General features: G+C 43.3%; 1 protein-coding gene and 1 long non-coding RNA gene across 2 annotated transcripts; both read left to right on the top strand.

Annotated features, from left to right (window-relative positions):
* The first annotated feature begins 1,318 nt into the window (after positions 1–1,318).
* Positions 1,319–1,677, top strand: LOC134284050 (uncharacterized). Its single transcript, XR_009995591.1, has 2 exons — positions 1,319–1,531; positions 1,596–1,677. It is a non-coding gene; the product is annotated as an uncharacterized LOC134284050 (long non-coding RNA).
* A 3,869-nt stretch (positions 1,678–5,546) lies between these two features.
* On the top strand, positions 5,547–13,649 carry LOC109622406 (BOS complex subunit ncln). The gene is made up of 4 exons (XM_020076708.3): positions 5,547–5,935; positions 6,637–6,824; positions 7,797–8,606; positions 12,526–13,649. The coding sequence occupies exons 1-4, from the start codon at positions 5,767–5,769 to the stop codon at positions 13,018–13,020; spliced, it is 1,662 nt and encodes a 553-aa protein (XP_019932267.3). The 5' UTR covers positions 5,547–5,766; the 3' UTR covers positions 13,021–13,649.
* Positions 13,650–18,077: the final 4,428 nt, after the last annotated feature.

The following is an 18,077-nucleotide window of genomic DNA, read 5'->3' as shown; positions in this document are numbered from 1 at the left end:
ACAGGTGTTTACTTTCTTTAATGAACAGTCCTTATTGTTCGTACAGTTGAAAATCGGAATTTTTGACACGCGAAAATCCATTTTTCTCACAAACCGTGCGTCGGACGTACGTCGGGCATAGTGCGCTGGGCAGAGGACCAGATCCGCTGTCCAGCGCACTATGTCCGACGTTAGGTTTCCCGTATAGATTTGGAGAAAAGGCGATTGTCGCGCGTGGGGAAACTTCGGGTTTCAACCGCGACGACCATGTCATGATCTCGAAAATTTTTGTTGGTGACAAAGCAGAAGCTTAATTTGATGCGTTATTTTCTACTCGTGAATTATCGATACTACGATACCACGCCAGCGCGGAATAAAAATCTCTAAACTCGTGGTGTAAATAGCCCTGTTCAACGACGCAGGTTGAACTTGCTCGAAGTTGCTGCATCATACTCTTACCCATTTGTCACCAAACGGGAAAGACCGGGATGGAGCATGTTCGAGCAAGTTCAACCTACGTCGTTGAACAGGACTAATATAATCATATCTCGAGTTTAGTATCATACGGGCGTATCTACAATGATCGATTTCTCTTCATCGATTTTCTCTTTGGATTCTTCTGGGAAATACGACCAATATTCTGATGATCTCTCCATGTGTTTCGGTGAAGCAAGACTAGGACTAGCATCTCAAACAAAAAGAACAACCGAAAATGATTTGCCGGTCAAGTTATTAACCAAAGAGAAAATCGATGAAGAGAAATCGATCATTGTAGATACGCCCGTATGATACTAAGCGCGAGAATGATGCTCTTTATCCTCTTCTTTGGGACCATATGATGCATTTTACACTGAACCCAAACATCCGCCATATATCGTATGAAACAGCACTTCAAAATGTACATATCACGATCAATCTTCGAATCAAATGACCTACGAAAGCGACTGATTGTTTTCAAATTTGTATAAGAAAGCTATTAGAAATACAAATTATATTTACTCCGGTGTGTGAATGAATTGACATTCAATAGGGTACTGCAAGCACCTGATCTAACCTCACTTTGTCTGACAGTTCAGCGAGCTTGTTTACAAGGTGTTAGAATTTTTAACGAGCGGCGAAAATTAAATTTACGTTTTCCGCCCCGAAACCATTATGATACGGAAAAATCGATTATATTCAACTCTACTAATACAAAACAAACCGTCTAATTACCGTTTTACTGAAATTGTATCGAAAAACAGTTTTGCCGGATCTCCGCCAGAGACCAAGTCCATGTAAACAAGCTCGCTGAACTGTCAGTGCTCGGCTTCGTGACGTCATCATGCAGTATCCTATATTTGGATGACGACATATCGAATGACGAGTCATCCGCGAATCGGGTGACGAACGTTTCGGGCGCGCCCCATACCGAAAATCATCCGTTTCCGATCTGATTTGGCGACGCAGAGGAAAGAATGATCGATGCTGGTCGTGTTTGCCAAGTATCGCCATTTGTAAAATCAAGATCTTGAAAAGATGTTGTGCAAAGAATTTCAAATCCGTAAATTCTTTGGTAAGTAATTTTTCGTATACATTTACAGCAGAAAATCTATAAAATAATGTTGATTCCTTTCCAGAACATCTTAATGTTGGACGCAGGCAATTCTCACCGATATAATTGGACTACGCATTGTCCCACCCGGACCCGAGGGGGAATTGGGTTCTTTAGGGGTATCCTGATTATTGCATAATCGGAATCTCCGTCTAAAAATTGGTCGAAATCCTAAATTTCATCATTTTCGGTGCCCGGGAACTATTTTTAAAATGCATTTAAAGTTTGCATGGGGAAATTTTTTTGTTCGGGGCGAACTGTCACTTTATCGATTGAACTGTCATTCTAGCCACGGAAATTAAAACTGTTTTGTTTATTTAACCATCAAAACAAATGAATCGGGACGAAATAAAATCACCTTATACTCAGAAAAATGAGCTCTTTTGATTAGGCTAAAGAAAATGGCAATATTTAATTCACTAAACAACCCAATTGAAAAACGAGGCCGGCACCCGACAATTTTAATGGAGCAATTGATTATTTATTTTATTTCGTGATCTCCACGTTACGTGTTTGTGATTAATAAATATTGATATGTTTAACGTAGTCAAGGAATGCGTTTTTGTTTCTTTTTGCCATGCAGAGGGGTTTGTATAGAATCAAACAATCAACAGCTACTCGTTTTGATTTCGATAGAATATCAGCCGAAAATCAATTAATTCGCATACATTAGGGGCTGTCCATAAACCACGTGGTCATAGGAGGGGGGGTTCGGCCACTGACAATCTTGTATGGACAAATAAAAAAATGTGTATGGACAAATGACCACGCGGGGGGGGGGGTTGAAAAGTCCCAAAAAAATGACCACGTGGTTTATGGACAGCCTCTTAAGCGAATTCCTTGCACTCCCATCATGAATGGTGTTCATATCATACTGGGATGATGTCCATTCGACTGACAGTTTCCGTATTGGATCCGACCGTCTGATCGTCATCTGGTTTTCGACTGCTTTGCGTTAAAGGGCGCTGGCGTATCATTTTGCAGTCGTTTTTGGGGGGATGTGTAGGTTCAGTGTAGGTGGGTTGTCGCAACAAATTCTGGTTGCGACAAGGGGTTGGTCATTCGGCACATTGTGCCCGGCACACATGCCGGCACATCTCGGCACACATGCCGGCACAATCCGGCACACATGTGCACAATAGTATGGTACTCGCTTGTATGGAAAAAATAAATCCTTGCTCCAGTCGACTTTTTAGATGCCATTTAGGCCCCATATGAACGGTGCAAAATTTCAGCGCAATCGGTGAAACTATAATTTAGCGCAAGCGGTTCAAAGTTTGCATAGGATTTACTATGGGAAAAGTTACACTTTCAAACAAAAAATCCTAGAGGTCACCCTTTGTCTCCTTAATTCAAATCGATCAATGTTTCTTGTATAAAAATCTCTTATGAAACTTTCCTTCGAAGACCGCAAAACAATTGAATGCTTGTGGAAAAAGTTATTGATTTATTACCGATTTGTGATCCAACGAACGGCTTCTTGTTTTATTTTATCAGCAGCACTGCTGCTGCCGTTGTTGAATGGGGTGGCGGGAGACATCACCACCCCCAGAAACAGCAGCAGCCAAGGCAGCAGCTACAGTGCTGCTGATAAAACAAAACAAAAAGCCGTTCATAGAATTACTGATCGGTAATAAATCAATAACTTTTTCCACAAGCATCCAATCGTTTTGCGGTCTTCGAAGGAAAGTTTTATAAATGATTTTTCTATAAGAAGCGTTGATCGATTTGAATTAAGGAGACAAGGGGCGACCTCTAAGATTTTTTATCTGAAAGTGCAACTTTTCCCATAGTAGATCGTATGAAAACTTTGAACCGCTTGCGCTAAATTATAGTTTCACCGATTGCGCTGACATTTTGCACAGTTCATATGGGGCCTAAAAGGAATCAAAAAAGTTTACTGGAGCGAGAATTTGATGTTTGTCCCATACTAGTGCACAACATAGAAATCCAACTTTGCGGTATGGAATCAAACTGTCATTATCAGTAGGTCGGCTCATTATACTTACGATTGCAAAAAATCCCTTCATACAGATTCTAGACAAGTGTTCTGGGTGGAATTTTGTCGGTTAACACCGACTAGACCAATAACATTTGCCAAAAATAGACAGGATTACAATTAGGGCTTGTTCACAAATGTCATAACGCTGGAGGGGGTGGGTGGGTGTCCTTCATGGTGTTACAGCCCGAACAAATAAAAATTTTCCCCATATAAATAGTGTTACGAAGGGGTGGGTGGGTGTCTGGAAAGCAAGGGGTTGGTCATTCAGCACACTTCATTTGTGCCGTGATTTTTGAGCGTGTGCCAATATGTGCCTAAACTGTGCCGGTAATTTTTCAGTGTGTGCCGAAGTGTGCCGAACGTGCCGGAGGTGTGCCGAATGTGCCCAGTGGAATATTTTCCTAAAATGTTTTTGCGCTAAGGGTTCATTCACAAATATCATAACGCCAAAATTAGCCTTTCCAGACACCCACCCACCCCTTCGTAACACTATTTATATGGGGAAAATTTTTATTTGTTCGGGCTGTAACACCATGAAGGACACCCACCCACCCCCTCCAGCGTTATGACATTTGTGAACAAGCCCTAATTGTAATCCTGTCTATTTTTGGCAAATGTTATTGGTCTAGTCGGTGTTAACCGACAAAATTCCACCCAGAACACTTGTCTAGAATCTGTATGAAGGGATTTTTTGCAATCGTAAGTATAATGAGCCGACCTACTGATAATGACAGTTTGATTCCATACCGCAAAGTTGGATTTCTATGTTGTGCACTAGTATGGGACAAACATCAAATTCTCGCTCCAGTAAACTTTTTTGATTCCTTTTAGGCCCCATATGAACTGTGCAAAATGTCAGCGCAATCGGTGAAACTATAATTTAGCGCAAGCGGTTCAAAGTTTTCATACGATCTACTATGGGAAAAGTTGCACTTTCAGATAAAAAATCTTAGAGGTCGCCCCTTGTCTCCTTAATTCAAATCGATCAACGCTTCTTATAGAAAAATCATTTATAAAACTTTCCTTCGAAGACCGCAAAACGATTGGATGCTTGTGGAAAAAGTTATTGATTTATTACCGATCAGTAATTCTATGAACGGCTTTTTGTTTTGTTTTATCAGCAGCACTGTAGCTGCTGCCTTGGCTGCTGCTGTTTCTGGGGGTGGTGATGTCTCCCGCCACCCCATTCAACAACGGCAGCAGCAGTGCTGCTGATAAAATAAAACAAGAAGCCGTTCGTTGGATCACAAATCGGTAATAAATCAATAACTTTTTCCACAAGCATCCAATTGTTTTGCGGTCTTCGAAGGAAAGTTTCATAAGAGATTTTTATACAAGAAACATTGATCGATTTGAATTAAGGAGACAAAGGGTGACCTCTAGGATTTTTTGTTTGAAAGTGTAACTTTTCCCATAGTAAATCCTATGCAAACTTTGAACCGCTTGCGCTAAATTATAGTTTCACCGATTGCGCTGAAATTTTGCACCGTTCATATGGGGCCTAAATGGCATCTAAAAAGTCGACTGGAGCAAGGATTTATTTTTTCCATACAAGCGAGTACCATACTATTGTGCACATGTGTGCCGGATTGTGCCGGCATGTGTGCCGAGATGTGCCGGCATGTGTGCCGGGCACAATGTGCCGAATGACCAACCCCTTGCTGGAAAGGCTAATTTTGGCGTTATGATATTTGTGAATGAACCCTTAGCGCAAAAACATTTTAGGAAAATATTCCACTGGGCACATTCGGCACACCTCCGGCACGTTCGGCACACTTCGGCACACACTGAAAAATTACCGGCACAGTTTAGGCACATATTGGCACACGCTCAAAAATCACGGCACAAATGAAGTGTGCTGAATGACCAACCCCTTGGGTTGCGACATTGTCATTGTTGCGTGGTGATAGAAATTTGATTCAGTGCCTGAGAGGGACATTTTGCTCGCATGGGCCCACTGTGGACAGACGTCACCCGTCTGCGGTCCGTCAGTCATTCATGTCATTCATTAATTTCATTACCGTTCTCCCGATGTGTGTTTTCGAATTTCGGAGGTTTTTTTAATTTATTCGGCTCTGCCGCAAAAGATTCACCAAAGTGAAATCAAATCCAATCGTTTCCCGATAGTCTAGTGTGTGGGCACGTTCCGTGCCGAGTTTCCGCCAAGTTTAACCTGCCGTACAGAGCGCTAAGGATGTTCGAAGATGCCGATCACTTCGCCGATATCTTCCGCGGCGGACTACCCTACTATCTGCTAATCACATTACCGATTTTGATCATCTGTTCGTCCAACCCGGTCCTGGCCGCCAGCGAGTTTGGCGTTCAGCGTATGGCCCAGTTCGATGTCCACGGAACTCCCTACGGTAGGTAGCGGGGTTTTTGGGATTCGGAGTAGAAAATTTTCTGTCATGAAGGTGTCCCTGGAATCTTCATAAATAGTGTTATCGTTGAGGTTATGCCTAGTGCAGTTTTAACCAGTTTCTCCTTAGGGTGAAGTGGGGTCCGCTAATTAGATTAGGGACACTGGCCTAATTAGGGTAAATACACAGAGGACAACATAAGGGAGCATCCATAAATGACGTAGCCTTTTTGGCCGATTTATGACACCCTCTTCTATCTCGTAGTCTATTTTCCAATATCTAAAATATGATATGTAATAATATCAGAGATTTCCCATCGCCCTGAAATGCTACATCATAAATGGAAAATACTCCTATGGAAGGAATCATCTGCAAAAAGTTAACTTCACTTGCTGTTAACTATCTCCTGAATCATGGAGATCATATTACCAAAATATAATGTAATAAAGATTGCTTCATATATCTTTCATCTTAAATTTTGCTAAGTAATGTACCTACTGGACTAACGGTAGGTCATTAAAAAACCCTTCCGAGCGTTTAGTTGAGTGCGCTGTTAAGTTGTGCAAACTTTACGTTAACTCTACAAGCTAAGTCCTTTTCTTTGTTTTATAATAGATTGCTTGCAAATGCGATAGTTACAAGCCAAATGTAACTCTTTGCAAGTAAATGGTCACATCGGTTGATTAATTCGTTTTTTTTTGTAGGTTGCCGTGCGTCGACCCTGAATCTGGAAGCAAAATCGTTGTACACCTGGCAAACTTCCCGACACTGCGTTGTCACTCGCTTCCAGGATATGACCATCGATCAGTTCCGGGAAATCCGTGCCAAAGCAGGCGGTTTGGTTATTCTGTTGCCGGAGGATTTCGCATCACTCAGTTTGGAGGAGAAACAGGTATGTAACGATTGTACAACACTGCTTTAACAGAAGAGCTAACAATAAGATGGTTGACCAATGATTTTACTAAATTGGAAAAAAAAACAAGTGCAGGAATGCAGTATTAAGGGCTGTTAGCAGATCAGAAGCAATTTCTCAGCCTATCTTGGTGCATGGGAAATTCCTGGCCTGAATTACTCAAGAAATCGGGTTTTCTTCGATTGCTGTACGCAGTTGCGAAGAAATGACAGTTACCGTATACAGTTTCTGCCAGGAATTGGTCAAGAAGTTTCTTGAGCGATTCCTGTTGAACTCGAAATTGGGCTTTACAGGAAAACTTTTTCCAAGAAACAAAATTCCTTGCACTGAAAAAAAAACAGCTCGCTTGATTGATTGCCGGTAGTTGCTAGCTACTCCAGTATCGACATATCAGCTATTTTTACACAAGGAACCAATGATATGACTACTGGGACTAACAGTCATTTTTTCATCAATTTGTAAGGGTGTAAGGGATAATCACGTCAGAATCCTGTATAATGTGGGAAAGGAGGGAATTGATAATACAAACTTGCCCACAGCAGATAGCATAGAACACTTGCGTCTGAATAAGTGGCAGAGATTCACAGTGATGTGTAGATTGCAGATTGGTAGGTGTACGTTGATAAACCTTCGTATTTCATGCCGATTGGTAGGCGTACGTTGATAAACCTCAATATTTCAGAGGTCACATATAACAAGTGTATCATAAAGCAGGAAAAGTAATTTGCCTATCTTCTGAGTGACGAACTTACCTAGATTGAAAGTCCCCTCAAAAAAAAACTTTCAATTTGCTTCAATATCTATATTTGGGCATTCGTCCTAGGGGTGGGTGATAGACCCCATATCTATCGCTTTGACGTTCGTCTAAAAATATATAATCTGATTAGTTAACTATGAAAACAGACAACGACTAACAAGATATTACTCCACCCAATTTCGTTCTACTTCCAGCACATCCACATGCTTGAGCAAGCAATGATGCAGCAGGAGATCTCTATTCCGGTGTACTTCTCGCGGTACAATCCGAAAATGAACGAGATCATAAAGGACGTTACCAAAACCGCCAGTGCAAATCAGAAAAAGTCTTCCCAAGAGCGCGAATCGGCCATCAGCGAAATCCTGGGCTCGATTTCGGCCAACGGCTATCAGATTGTCGTGTCCGGCACGAGCCACGCTGCCAACAAACAGTCCAAAATTCCAATCATCCAGGGTGAACTCACTCCAACCAAGCATGCGATTAAAACCGGCGACGGCGAAAGCAAACTACCTCTGATCATCCTAACGGCCCACCTGGACTCGTTCGGTTTGATAAACGGTCCCCTGAAGAATGCTGATTTGGCTGTGTTGCTCACACTGGTCGAGTTGTTTAGCAAGCTCCACGCCAGCATTCCCAAATACCGGCTGATGTTCCTGGTGTCCGAATCCGGCAGCCTTCTGAACTTCCAGGGCATGAAGAAGTGGCTCGATTCCAATCTGGACGAGAACGTGCAAATTCAACAAGCAGAATTTGTCATCTGTTTGGATTCCATCAGCAAAACCTTGGCCAACGATAACCTATTCATGCACGTCTCGAAACCCCCGAAGGAGGGCACTCCGATGAACGGGTTCTACAAAACACTGAAGGCCGTTGCCCAGCGGTACGGTAACATCACCGTCGAAGGCGTCCACAAGAAGATCAACCTTGCGGATACGCTGCTTGCGTGGGAACATGAACGGTTCAGCATGAAGCGGATGCCGGCGTTTACGGTTTCCAATTTGAAGGTAATTGCAAGTATAGGGTTTTCTTACTCGTATGTTATTGTTTGATTTAACCCTTTATAAGGCAGTGGCAACTATATTGCCACCTTCTGTTTGTATTTTTTTCTGTTTTATAACAATTTATTTCGAACTTTTTTTTTGGTTTACGTGAAATTGGGATTAGTAACAACGCCTGGAATTTTTTTTGGTACTAAACAAAGCTTTTACAACAATTTGGGAGCCATTTGTAGTCTCAAAAATGGTCAAATTTGACCGCGTGAAGAAAATTTGCTCAAACTTATTGTAAAATTATAGATTTGGTAAATATTTTAAGAAATAGTCAAATTATGGGTTGTCATGAGCTGAACTACGCAGTTTATATTATGGGTTAAGCCTTAATCCACTCTAAAATCTCTTTCTCGACTTTTTGTCGAAGTCAAAAGAAGTAAAGTACCCTAAACGGGCAGTGGCAAGAATATTGCCACCAGCGCTGGTGGCCTAAACGGGCAGTGGCAACTATATTGCCACCTCAAAAGCTCGTTTTTGGGGTTAACGGGCAGTGGCAACTATATTGCCACCAGCGTTTTTGGGCTAAACGGGCAGTGGCAACTATATTGCCACCTAGATTTTTGAGAGTTTCTTTCAAACAAAAATTGTTTTGTACATGTAATCATGTATATAATCATTTCCATAATAGTATGCGTTGACAACTCTTCTAGTTTTCTCGGCCTTATAAAGGGTTAAGTGCTATGGGGAACTTCTTTCTGTTTATGGCTTGAAGTTTTATATAACGGTAATTGGTTTACTAATTTCAAATGGTTTGGCAATATTGTCCAAGTCAGTGCCAAAGTAGACAAATTAACCAGCAACAAGAATGCTGCCCTCGGAAGCATAAATGTCACATGTTACAATAGAAAAACACGAGAAAAACGCATTTGAAGTTTCAAAATAAACTTTGGCTTTTGTCGCATTTGATTGACACCCGCGCAATTCAACAATAGAAATATATATAAGTTCATATGTTGACAAAATATTTTAAAAAATACGTCTCAAAATATGACGTTTGATATAAAAACCTCAAAAATGTCGAAATGTAACATGTGACATTTATGCGTCCGACGGCAGAATGGGAGTCCATCAACTTGTCGTAGTTCCCGAGATTCCTCATTAAAAATCTACCGGAATGCCAAACAAGAGTTTTCCAGAAGTTGCTCCAAGAATCTCTACCAAATGTTCTTCCGAGATAAGCAATAGCGCTCTATTCTGAAATTTCTTACACAGGTTTTCCCGGAGCGGCGGGATTTGCCGTTTGATTGCAGCGTCAGATGCTTAGGGTGGGATAAGGATGGATCACCGTAACTTTGTAAAAACAAATCGTATTGCTTTGTATTCGTCCGCTACTCTTTAATACACTAGTTAGCTATGCTAAAAGTCGATAAAAAGTTCATTAAAACAAAATATGATGTTAAACAAGCAGTTTTAAAAAGTGATCGATTTTGCGCCGTGAAAAAAGTGCGGGGCAAGATGGGTCACCTTTTAAGTAATTCACATTTCAACGTAAAACGTCTTTCTTTTTCTTCTTACTTCTGATTGCTCTTGGATTACCAAAGAGCGAAAAATGGCGCAGCGAACTAGCGCTATATTGCCAACGAGTTTTCGTTTATACTCCAATTGGGTTTTTAAATTTTGAAAAAAGTATCCATTTTTTGATTTCATACGAAAGAGCACCTTTTTCTGAGCCACTATGTTTTTTTTTCAGATTTTTAGAACTTTATTTTGGTACCTAAAATCAATTGCAAAGAGATTTTTTGAAATCACCTTTTGACACCTGGGCAACTGTTTGACAGCTGCGCCCAGTACAAAATGCGACGAGGGGTGATTTGACAAATCGCTCCCATACAAACTTCAAATTGATTTTTGAATAGGTTCCCGGGCACCAACATCCATGAAAATTTGGATTTCGGCTCAGTTTGGCATGCAGATTCAGAATATGGGACTATCTCAAAACCGCTTAACCCTTATGTGGCCGACAGGGTACCCGGGTACTCAGCGCCCATTTAAAAAGCACGGTGAAGAAAAAAGCAAAAAGTTTGTCGGACACATAACGGTTAAGAAGCCAATTGAGTTTACTTTCTGGTGAGCACGCCGCGAAACACGACCAAACGTGTTGGTCGCTGCAGTCGTACTCACGAAAAACGTCAAAATATAAGATTTGTTTCGCATTCATATATGCTCCATATCAATACTGAGTAAACAAGAGCTACTAGTAAACATTTTATAAATTTATTTGGAATAAAAAAAACTTTACGATTTGAGAGGTCCTAAAGCGACTTGAACATCGATGTTTTCACTAAAAAAATGTCATAATTTTATATTATAATTTTGAGCGTTCATTCCGCTTGATTGAAGTCATTTATGAGATATCCCACATAAACGATAACCATAAGATTTGCTTAACCACCTATTCGGGATACAGTTCGAACAGTATGCGGTATTGTTGAACCATCTACATTACGGTCCTGGTATTGTGTTGTTTTATTAGGGAGTCTTGTAATAAAAAATAATTATCTTTCGAATGCTCCAAAAATACATTTAAAATTGAAGGTGACCCATCTTGCCCCGCGGCCGTTTATATAGAGATTATATGGAATGTATCGCATAAGAAAAATGGCTAAAAACTATTTTATTTCCAATGAGAGTGAATAATTTTTCAATCAATGCCCTAAACTTTTGTATATTCATGTTGGTCATCTAACAAAATTATTAACATAATCAAAACATGAATAATGCGCCCAAAAATGGCACTGACCCATCTTGCCCCGCCCCACCCTACATAGCTTGAGTTTGTTCTTGGATTTTCTAATCCCAAGGAGGCAACTCGATTCAGACTTCAATACACGACCACCTACATATTGATGTGCGTGTTAGGGGGCGGCTTGCTTGCATAGAAGCGGGTTAATTAGCGAACAGGAACATACAAGCGACGGTATGGTATGTGGGGGCAAGATGGGTCAGTACCGTTTTCAACCGTACTATTTATTTTTTGAATCTTTCTATAATTTTCCCAGATGAACGACGTGGAGACACAAAAAAGTGATATATTGTTTTTAGAATTCTTTACGTTCCTTACGCAGTAAAAAAAATAAAATATTTTTTCGTTATACTCCTTTATGCTATACATTCCATATAACTACGTGTAATGTGTAGACGGGGCAAGATGGGTCACCCTAATTTTTCGGTATGTTTGCATAGTTTTTAAAAATCTTTTATTTTTCATAGAAAGGCTATTATGTGACCTACATTATCGAAGCGACTAGAGCGCTGAAAATTTGTGAACATATTTTAATTATTTTTCTACAAAAAATATAAGTTTTCAAAGTTTTTTATGGCTACCTGAATAAAAATGTTCTATTTCTGAAAATAATCTACCGATATGTTTCAACACTTCTTTCATGTAATCTGTACGTATGTGAAGCTTAGATGTATAGAGAAAAATAGAAGATCTAATATTTTTTGTTGGAGAAAAATCGAATTTCTGATAGCTGACCCATCTTGCCCCCGTAGAAATGAGGTGGGGCAAGATGGGTCATGTTTTGACAATTGTTTGTCAAGAAGCAGGTTTCAAACTGTATGACCTTTATATACCCTTATATCATAGCTGACTAGTGTATCTGGAAGTCATGATAGAAAACAGAGAAATGCTATTTATATTCAGAATGTTATAGGGATCCATTTCTTAGGTGACCCATCCTGCCCCCACTTACCATATAAAACACAATACAAAATGTGTGCACAGCACGAAGATACTCAATGCCAAAAGAGCAATTCCGAGACCGACCGCTTCGGCTATTTGGGGCCTTACCCTACAATTAACCTTCAATCAAATTCAATGTCTAAACTCCATTATATAATTAAACATTGCTTAATTATTTTACCATTTCAGCCCCACAAAGATTTTTTGCGCAACACGATCTTCGAAGACGAAGACGAGGAGGAGCAGCTCTACAAGTTGGAAACCAACGTGAAAGTCCTGGCCGAAACCCTCGCCAGCTACATCTACAATTTGCCCCTGGACAACTCGGCCGGCAGCGGCGAAATCTTCACCGGTTCCATGGCCATCACCAAAGACAGCATCCGGCCGTGGTTGCAGGTGCGCTCGAGCCAGCATAACAATGATCTCAAAAATGCTTTCGAAAAGTACCTTAAGAACGTCAAGGTCAGCTACGACAAACCGGACGCCCGCGAGCCAGACTTCATGCTGTACGACGAACGGGACGGTCTGCTCAACATCTACAACGTCAAGCCGGCCGTGTTCGATCTGTTCCTGACGTTCATGATTGTGGCGTACCTGGCCGTCATCTATTTGGCCATTTTCCATTTCCCCAAGCTGTACACGTTTGTCTGTCACTTGACCGTGAACAAGGTTAAAGTGAACTAGGTAACTCTAAGAAGCATCAGCGATTCAATCAATTCTCATCTTATTTAATTCAAAAGTTGCCGATCGCAGCAGTTAAATTTGAGTTTTAAACTGAAATGACCACTAGGGTGCGACTAATTTTTAAATTTCTCCTTTACTAAAAAAAATAACCGATAAAGTGAATTTTTAGAATGAGAAATTTCAAAATATAAATCGCATTCCCAGTGACCTAGTGACTCATAAGCGTTAGCAATCACGATGTACTCTTTGACAACGACAGCTGCTATATTGTTCATCATCCTTTAAGAAAGTAAGACTATTTAGTTGTTCGCTGCGAATTTCGCAGCTCGTTATCCAACGTAATTTAAATAAAGAAAGCATCATTACTGCTAGTCTGAGCATTTCGAAGTTCATTTTTTGTTTGAGTTGAACCCAGTTCTGTTTCTGTTTTCCCGTTTTGGGCACTAGAAGGATAAGAAAAGTAACGGTTGACGGACGGACGATCAGCAAAGGGTAATGGAAATATATTGGTTTTACCACCTAGTAGGAAATTAGAGAAAGGCTTATTTGACCTCCTGTTAACTCGGTATAGAATGGAACAAACTACAAGTAGGTATCAAACAGTAAATGGTTTTGCGAGTGAAACTGAACTGAAATTGTTTTATTTTCTGGTCAACCTGACAGCCCTTTTACTTCAAACCTTTTTCCTCTCGGGGTTTCTCGTCTATGCAACTCTCCGGCGGCAGCAAGCAGGATTCCGTGCCGGACGATCCTGTGTGGACCATTTTGTCACACTCCGTATCATCTTGGAGAAAATCAATTAATTCTAAGAATCTCTACCTGATGTTCATTCAAGCTTAACTTTACCAAATACCGTATGTAACAAAATCCTCGAACGGAGAAAATCGAAGGGGACTAGGAAGGGGAAATTCGCAGTTCCCATCGCAACTCATACATTGAGCATTTCAGAAACTTGAAAACCCCGAGTATTTTTTCAAAAATTATCCCGAAAGGTGAGTGATACAAGTAGTCCTTTACAAAATTCAGCGCCTCGTTTGAAAATCTCTTTTTTGTTTACATATGTTACATACGGTGTTTGGTAAAGTTAGGCTTGCATTAATTACGAAAAAGCTTTTGGACCGTCTCAATCATGAAAACATGTGAAGAGTCCTCAAGTGCAAGGGTGTCCCTCAGAAAATCATCAGCCTCATTGAAGTACAGGGCATTTTCGTGCAGAGTACTGTTCAACAGTGTCTTGTCCGATCCCATCCGAGTCGTTGCTGGAGTGAGGCAAGGATGTACTAGGTATCACCGCTACTATTCCTCGTCATAATCGACGGGATCCTGGTAGGTGTGATTGATCGTAAACCAAATCGTGGGTTGCTGTGGCAGCCCATTACCATGGAGCACCTAAATGACTTCGAACTGGCTAATAACGTTGCTCTCTTAGCTCAACGGCGCTCCAATGTGCAGAGTAAGCTCGCTCTTCGGTAGCAGGTCGTACGATCAACGTCAACAAGACCAAATCGTTAGCCAAGGGCTGAAAGTCTCTTTAATAAAGACAAATCAATCACGGTAAAGGCTGGGTATGCTGCGCAATTCAGATCCCATTGTGATCCACTAGCCTCTGCCCAGCAACTCCTATCCCTACCTCCACGCGGTACCGGCCGGAAACTATGAGCAACCTTAGGGAAGATCGGGTAACCAACCCCGGTGGGAACTTTGGTCGTAGGCTGACAGGGAAGGGGGGGTTTGCTTCGGCAAACCTGAGCGTCTGTTCTCCAGGAGGAGCGGCTCACAACAGCGTCTGATCCCCATGTTAGGGGCGGCTGATCTACGTCCGAGTGCCAGGGAAGGACTCTAAGCTCAACTGTGCACTATGGTCCTCCGGAAAGTAGGGGGTTGGTGTCAGGCCCTACGAGCCAGCCGTAAAAAACCATTGTAACGGAAAATCAGCAACAGAATAATACGAACCGAGACCAACGGCAACGACCCCAGCGAACAAAAAGGACTTGCGATTGGAAACTCGGTACGTGGAACTGCCGATCTCTCAACTTCATTGGGAGCACCCGCATACTCGCCGATCTACTGAAGGACCGCGGGTTCGGCATCGTAGCGCTGCAGGAGGTGTGTTGGACAGGATCCATGGTGCGAACGTTTAGAGGTAATCATACCATCTACCAGAGCTGCGGCAACACACGCGAGCTGGGAACAGCTTTCATCGTGATGGGTGATATGCAGAGGCGCGTGATCGGTTGGTGGCCGATCGACGAAAGAATGTGCAGGTTGAGGATCAAGGGCCGATTCTTCAACTTCAGCATAATAAACGTGCACAGCCCACACTCCGGAAGTACTGATGATGACAAGGACGCATTTTACGCGCAGCTCGAACGCGAGTACGATCGCTGCCCAAGCCACGACGTCAAGATCATCATAGGAGATTTGAACGCTCAGGTAGGCCAGGAGGAGGAATTCAGACCGACGATTGGTAAGTTTAGCGCCCACCAGCAAACGAACGAAAACGGCCTACGACTCATTGATTTCGCCGCCTCCAAAAATATGGCCATACGTAGCACCTTTTTCCAACACAGCCTCCCTTATCGTTACACCTGGAGATCACCACAGCAGACGGAATCTCAAATCGACCACGTTCTGATTGACGGACGGCACTTCTCCGACATTATCGACGTCAGGACCTATCGTGGCGCCAACATCGACTCCGACCACTATCTGGTGATGGTCAAACTGCGCCCAAAACTCTCCGTCATCAACAATGTACGGTACCGGCGACCGCCACGGTACAACCTAGAGCGACTGAAGCAACCGGATGTCGCCTCAGCATACGCGCAGAATCTCGAAGCCGCGTTGCCAGACGAGGGCGAGCTCGATGAGGCCCCTCTAGAGGACTGCTGGAGTACAGTGAAAGCAGCCATCAACGACGCAGCCGAGAGCACCATCGGGTACGTGGAACGGAATCGACGGAACGAATGGTTCGACGAAGAGTGCAGAACGGTTTTGGAGGAGAAGAACGCAGCGAGGGCGGTAATGCTGCAGCAAGGGACTCGACAGAACGTGGAACGTTACAAACAGAAGCGGAAACAGCAGACCCGCCTCTTTCGGCAGAAAAAGCGCCGCCTGGAAGAAGCGGAGTGTGAAGAAATGGAACTGCTGTGCCGTTCCCAAGAAACACGGAAGTTCTATCAGAAGCTCAACGCATCCCGCAACGGCTTCGTGCCGCGAGCCGAAATATGCAGGGATAAAGACGGAGGCCTCTTGACGGACGGACGTGAGGTGATCGAAAGGTGGAAGCAGCACTTCGATCAGCACCTGAACGGCGTGGAGAACGTAGGCACGGGAGCCCACGGCAACGGAAGGAACGACGACGCCAGTGCAGCGGAGGACGGAAATGAACCAACTCCCACGCTGAGGGAAGTTAAGGATGCCATTCACCAGCTCAAAACCAACAAAGCAGCTGGTAAGGATGGTATCGCAGCTGAACTCATCAAGATGGGCCCAGAAAAGTTGGCCACCTGTCTGCATCGGCTGATAGTCAGGATCTGGGAAACCGAACAGCTACCGGAGGAGTGGAAGGAAGGGGTAATCTGCCCCATTCACAAGAAAGGCGACCATTTGGAATGTGAGAACTTCAGGGCGATCACTATTTTGAATGCTGCCTACAAAGTGCTATCCCAGATCATCTTCCGTCGTCTGTCACCTAAAACAAATGAGTTCGTGGGAAGTTATCAAGCCGGCTTCATCGACGGCCGGTCGACAACGGACCAGATCTTTACCGTACGGCAAATCCTCCAGAAATGCCGTGAATACCAGGTCCCAACGCACCACCTGTTCATCGACTTCAAAGCGGCATACGATAGTATCGACCGCGCAGAGCTATGGAGAATCATGGACGAAAACGGCTTTCCTGGGAAGCTGACTAGACTGATTAAAGCAACGATGGACGGTGTGCAAAACTGTGTAAAGGTTTCGGGTGAACTATCCAGTTCATTCGTATCTCGCCGGGGACTGCGACAAGGTGACGGACTCTCATGTCTACTCTTCAACATCGCGCTGGAAGGTGTGATGCGACGAGCCGGGCTCAACAGCCGGGGAACGATTTTCACAAAATCCGGTCAATTTGTGTGCTTTGCGGACGACATGGACATTATCGCTAGAACATTTGGAACGGTGGCAGAACTGTACACTCGCCTGAAACGCGAAGCAGCAAAGGTCGGACTGGTGGTGAATGCCTCAAAAACAAAGTACATGCTGGTAGGCGGAACCGAAAACGACCGGATCCGTCTGGGTAGTAATGTTACGATAGACGGGGATACTTTCGAGGTGGTGGAGGAATTCGTCTACCTCGGATCCTTACTGACGGCTGACAATAACGTGAGCCGAGAAATTCGGAGGCGCATCATCAGCGGAAGTCGGGCCTACTACGGCCTCCAGAAGAAACTGCGGTCGAAAAAGATTCACCCACGCACCAAATGCACCATGTACAAAACGCTAATAAGACCGGTGATCCTCTACGGGCACGAGACATGGACCATGCTCGAGGAGGACCTACAAGCACTCGGAGTTTTCGAGCGACGCGTGCTAAGAACGATCTTCGGCGGTGTGCAGGAGAACGGTGTGTGGCGGAGAAGGATGAACCACGAGCTCGCTGCACTTTACGGCGAACCCAGCATCCAGAAGGTGGCCAAAGCCGGAAGGATACGTTGGGCAGGGCATGTTGCAAGAATGCCGGACAACAACCCTGCAAAGCTGGTGTTTGCAACGGATCCGGTTGGCACAAGAAGGCGTGGAGCGCTGAGAGCACGATGGGCGGACCAGGTGGAGCGTGACTTGGCGAGCATTGGGCGCGACCGAGGATGGAGAGCGGCAGCCACAAACCGAGTATTGTGGCGTACTATTGTTGATTATGTATTGTCTTAATGATGTTGAACAAATAAATGTAAATCAATCAATCAACCAAATCGTTGGAAGTAAACATGGTCAACCGTTCCAGCTTTACGGTAGCTGGGCAATCAGTGGAGAATGTTGAAAGCTTCCAACATCTTGACAGCCAAATGGCGGCA

This window comes from Aedes albopictus, chromosome 3, assembly GCF_035046485.1.
Source record: "Aedes albopictus strain Foshan chromosome 3, AalbF5, whole genome shotgun sequence".
NCBI classification, from domain to species: Eukaryota; Metazoa; Arthropoda; class Insecta; order Diptera; family Culicidae; genus Aedes; species Aedes albopictus.
This window is presented reverse-complemented; position numbering and strand designations above follow the sequence as displayed.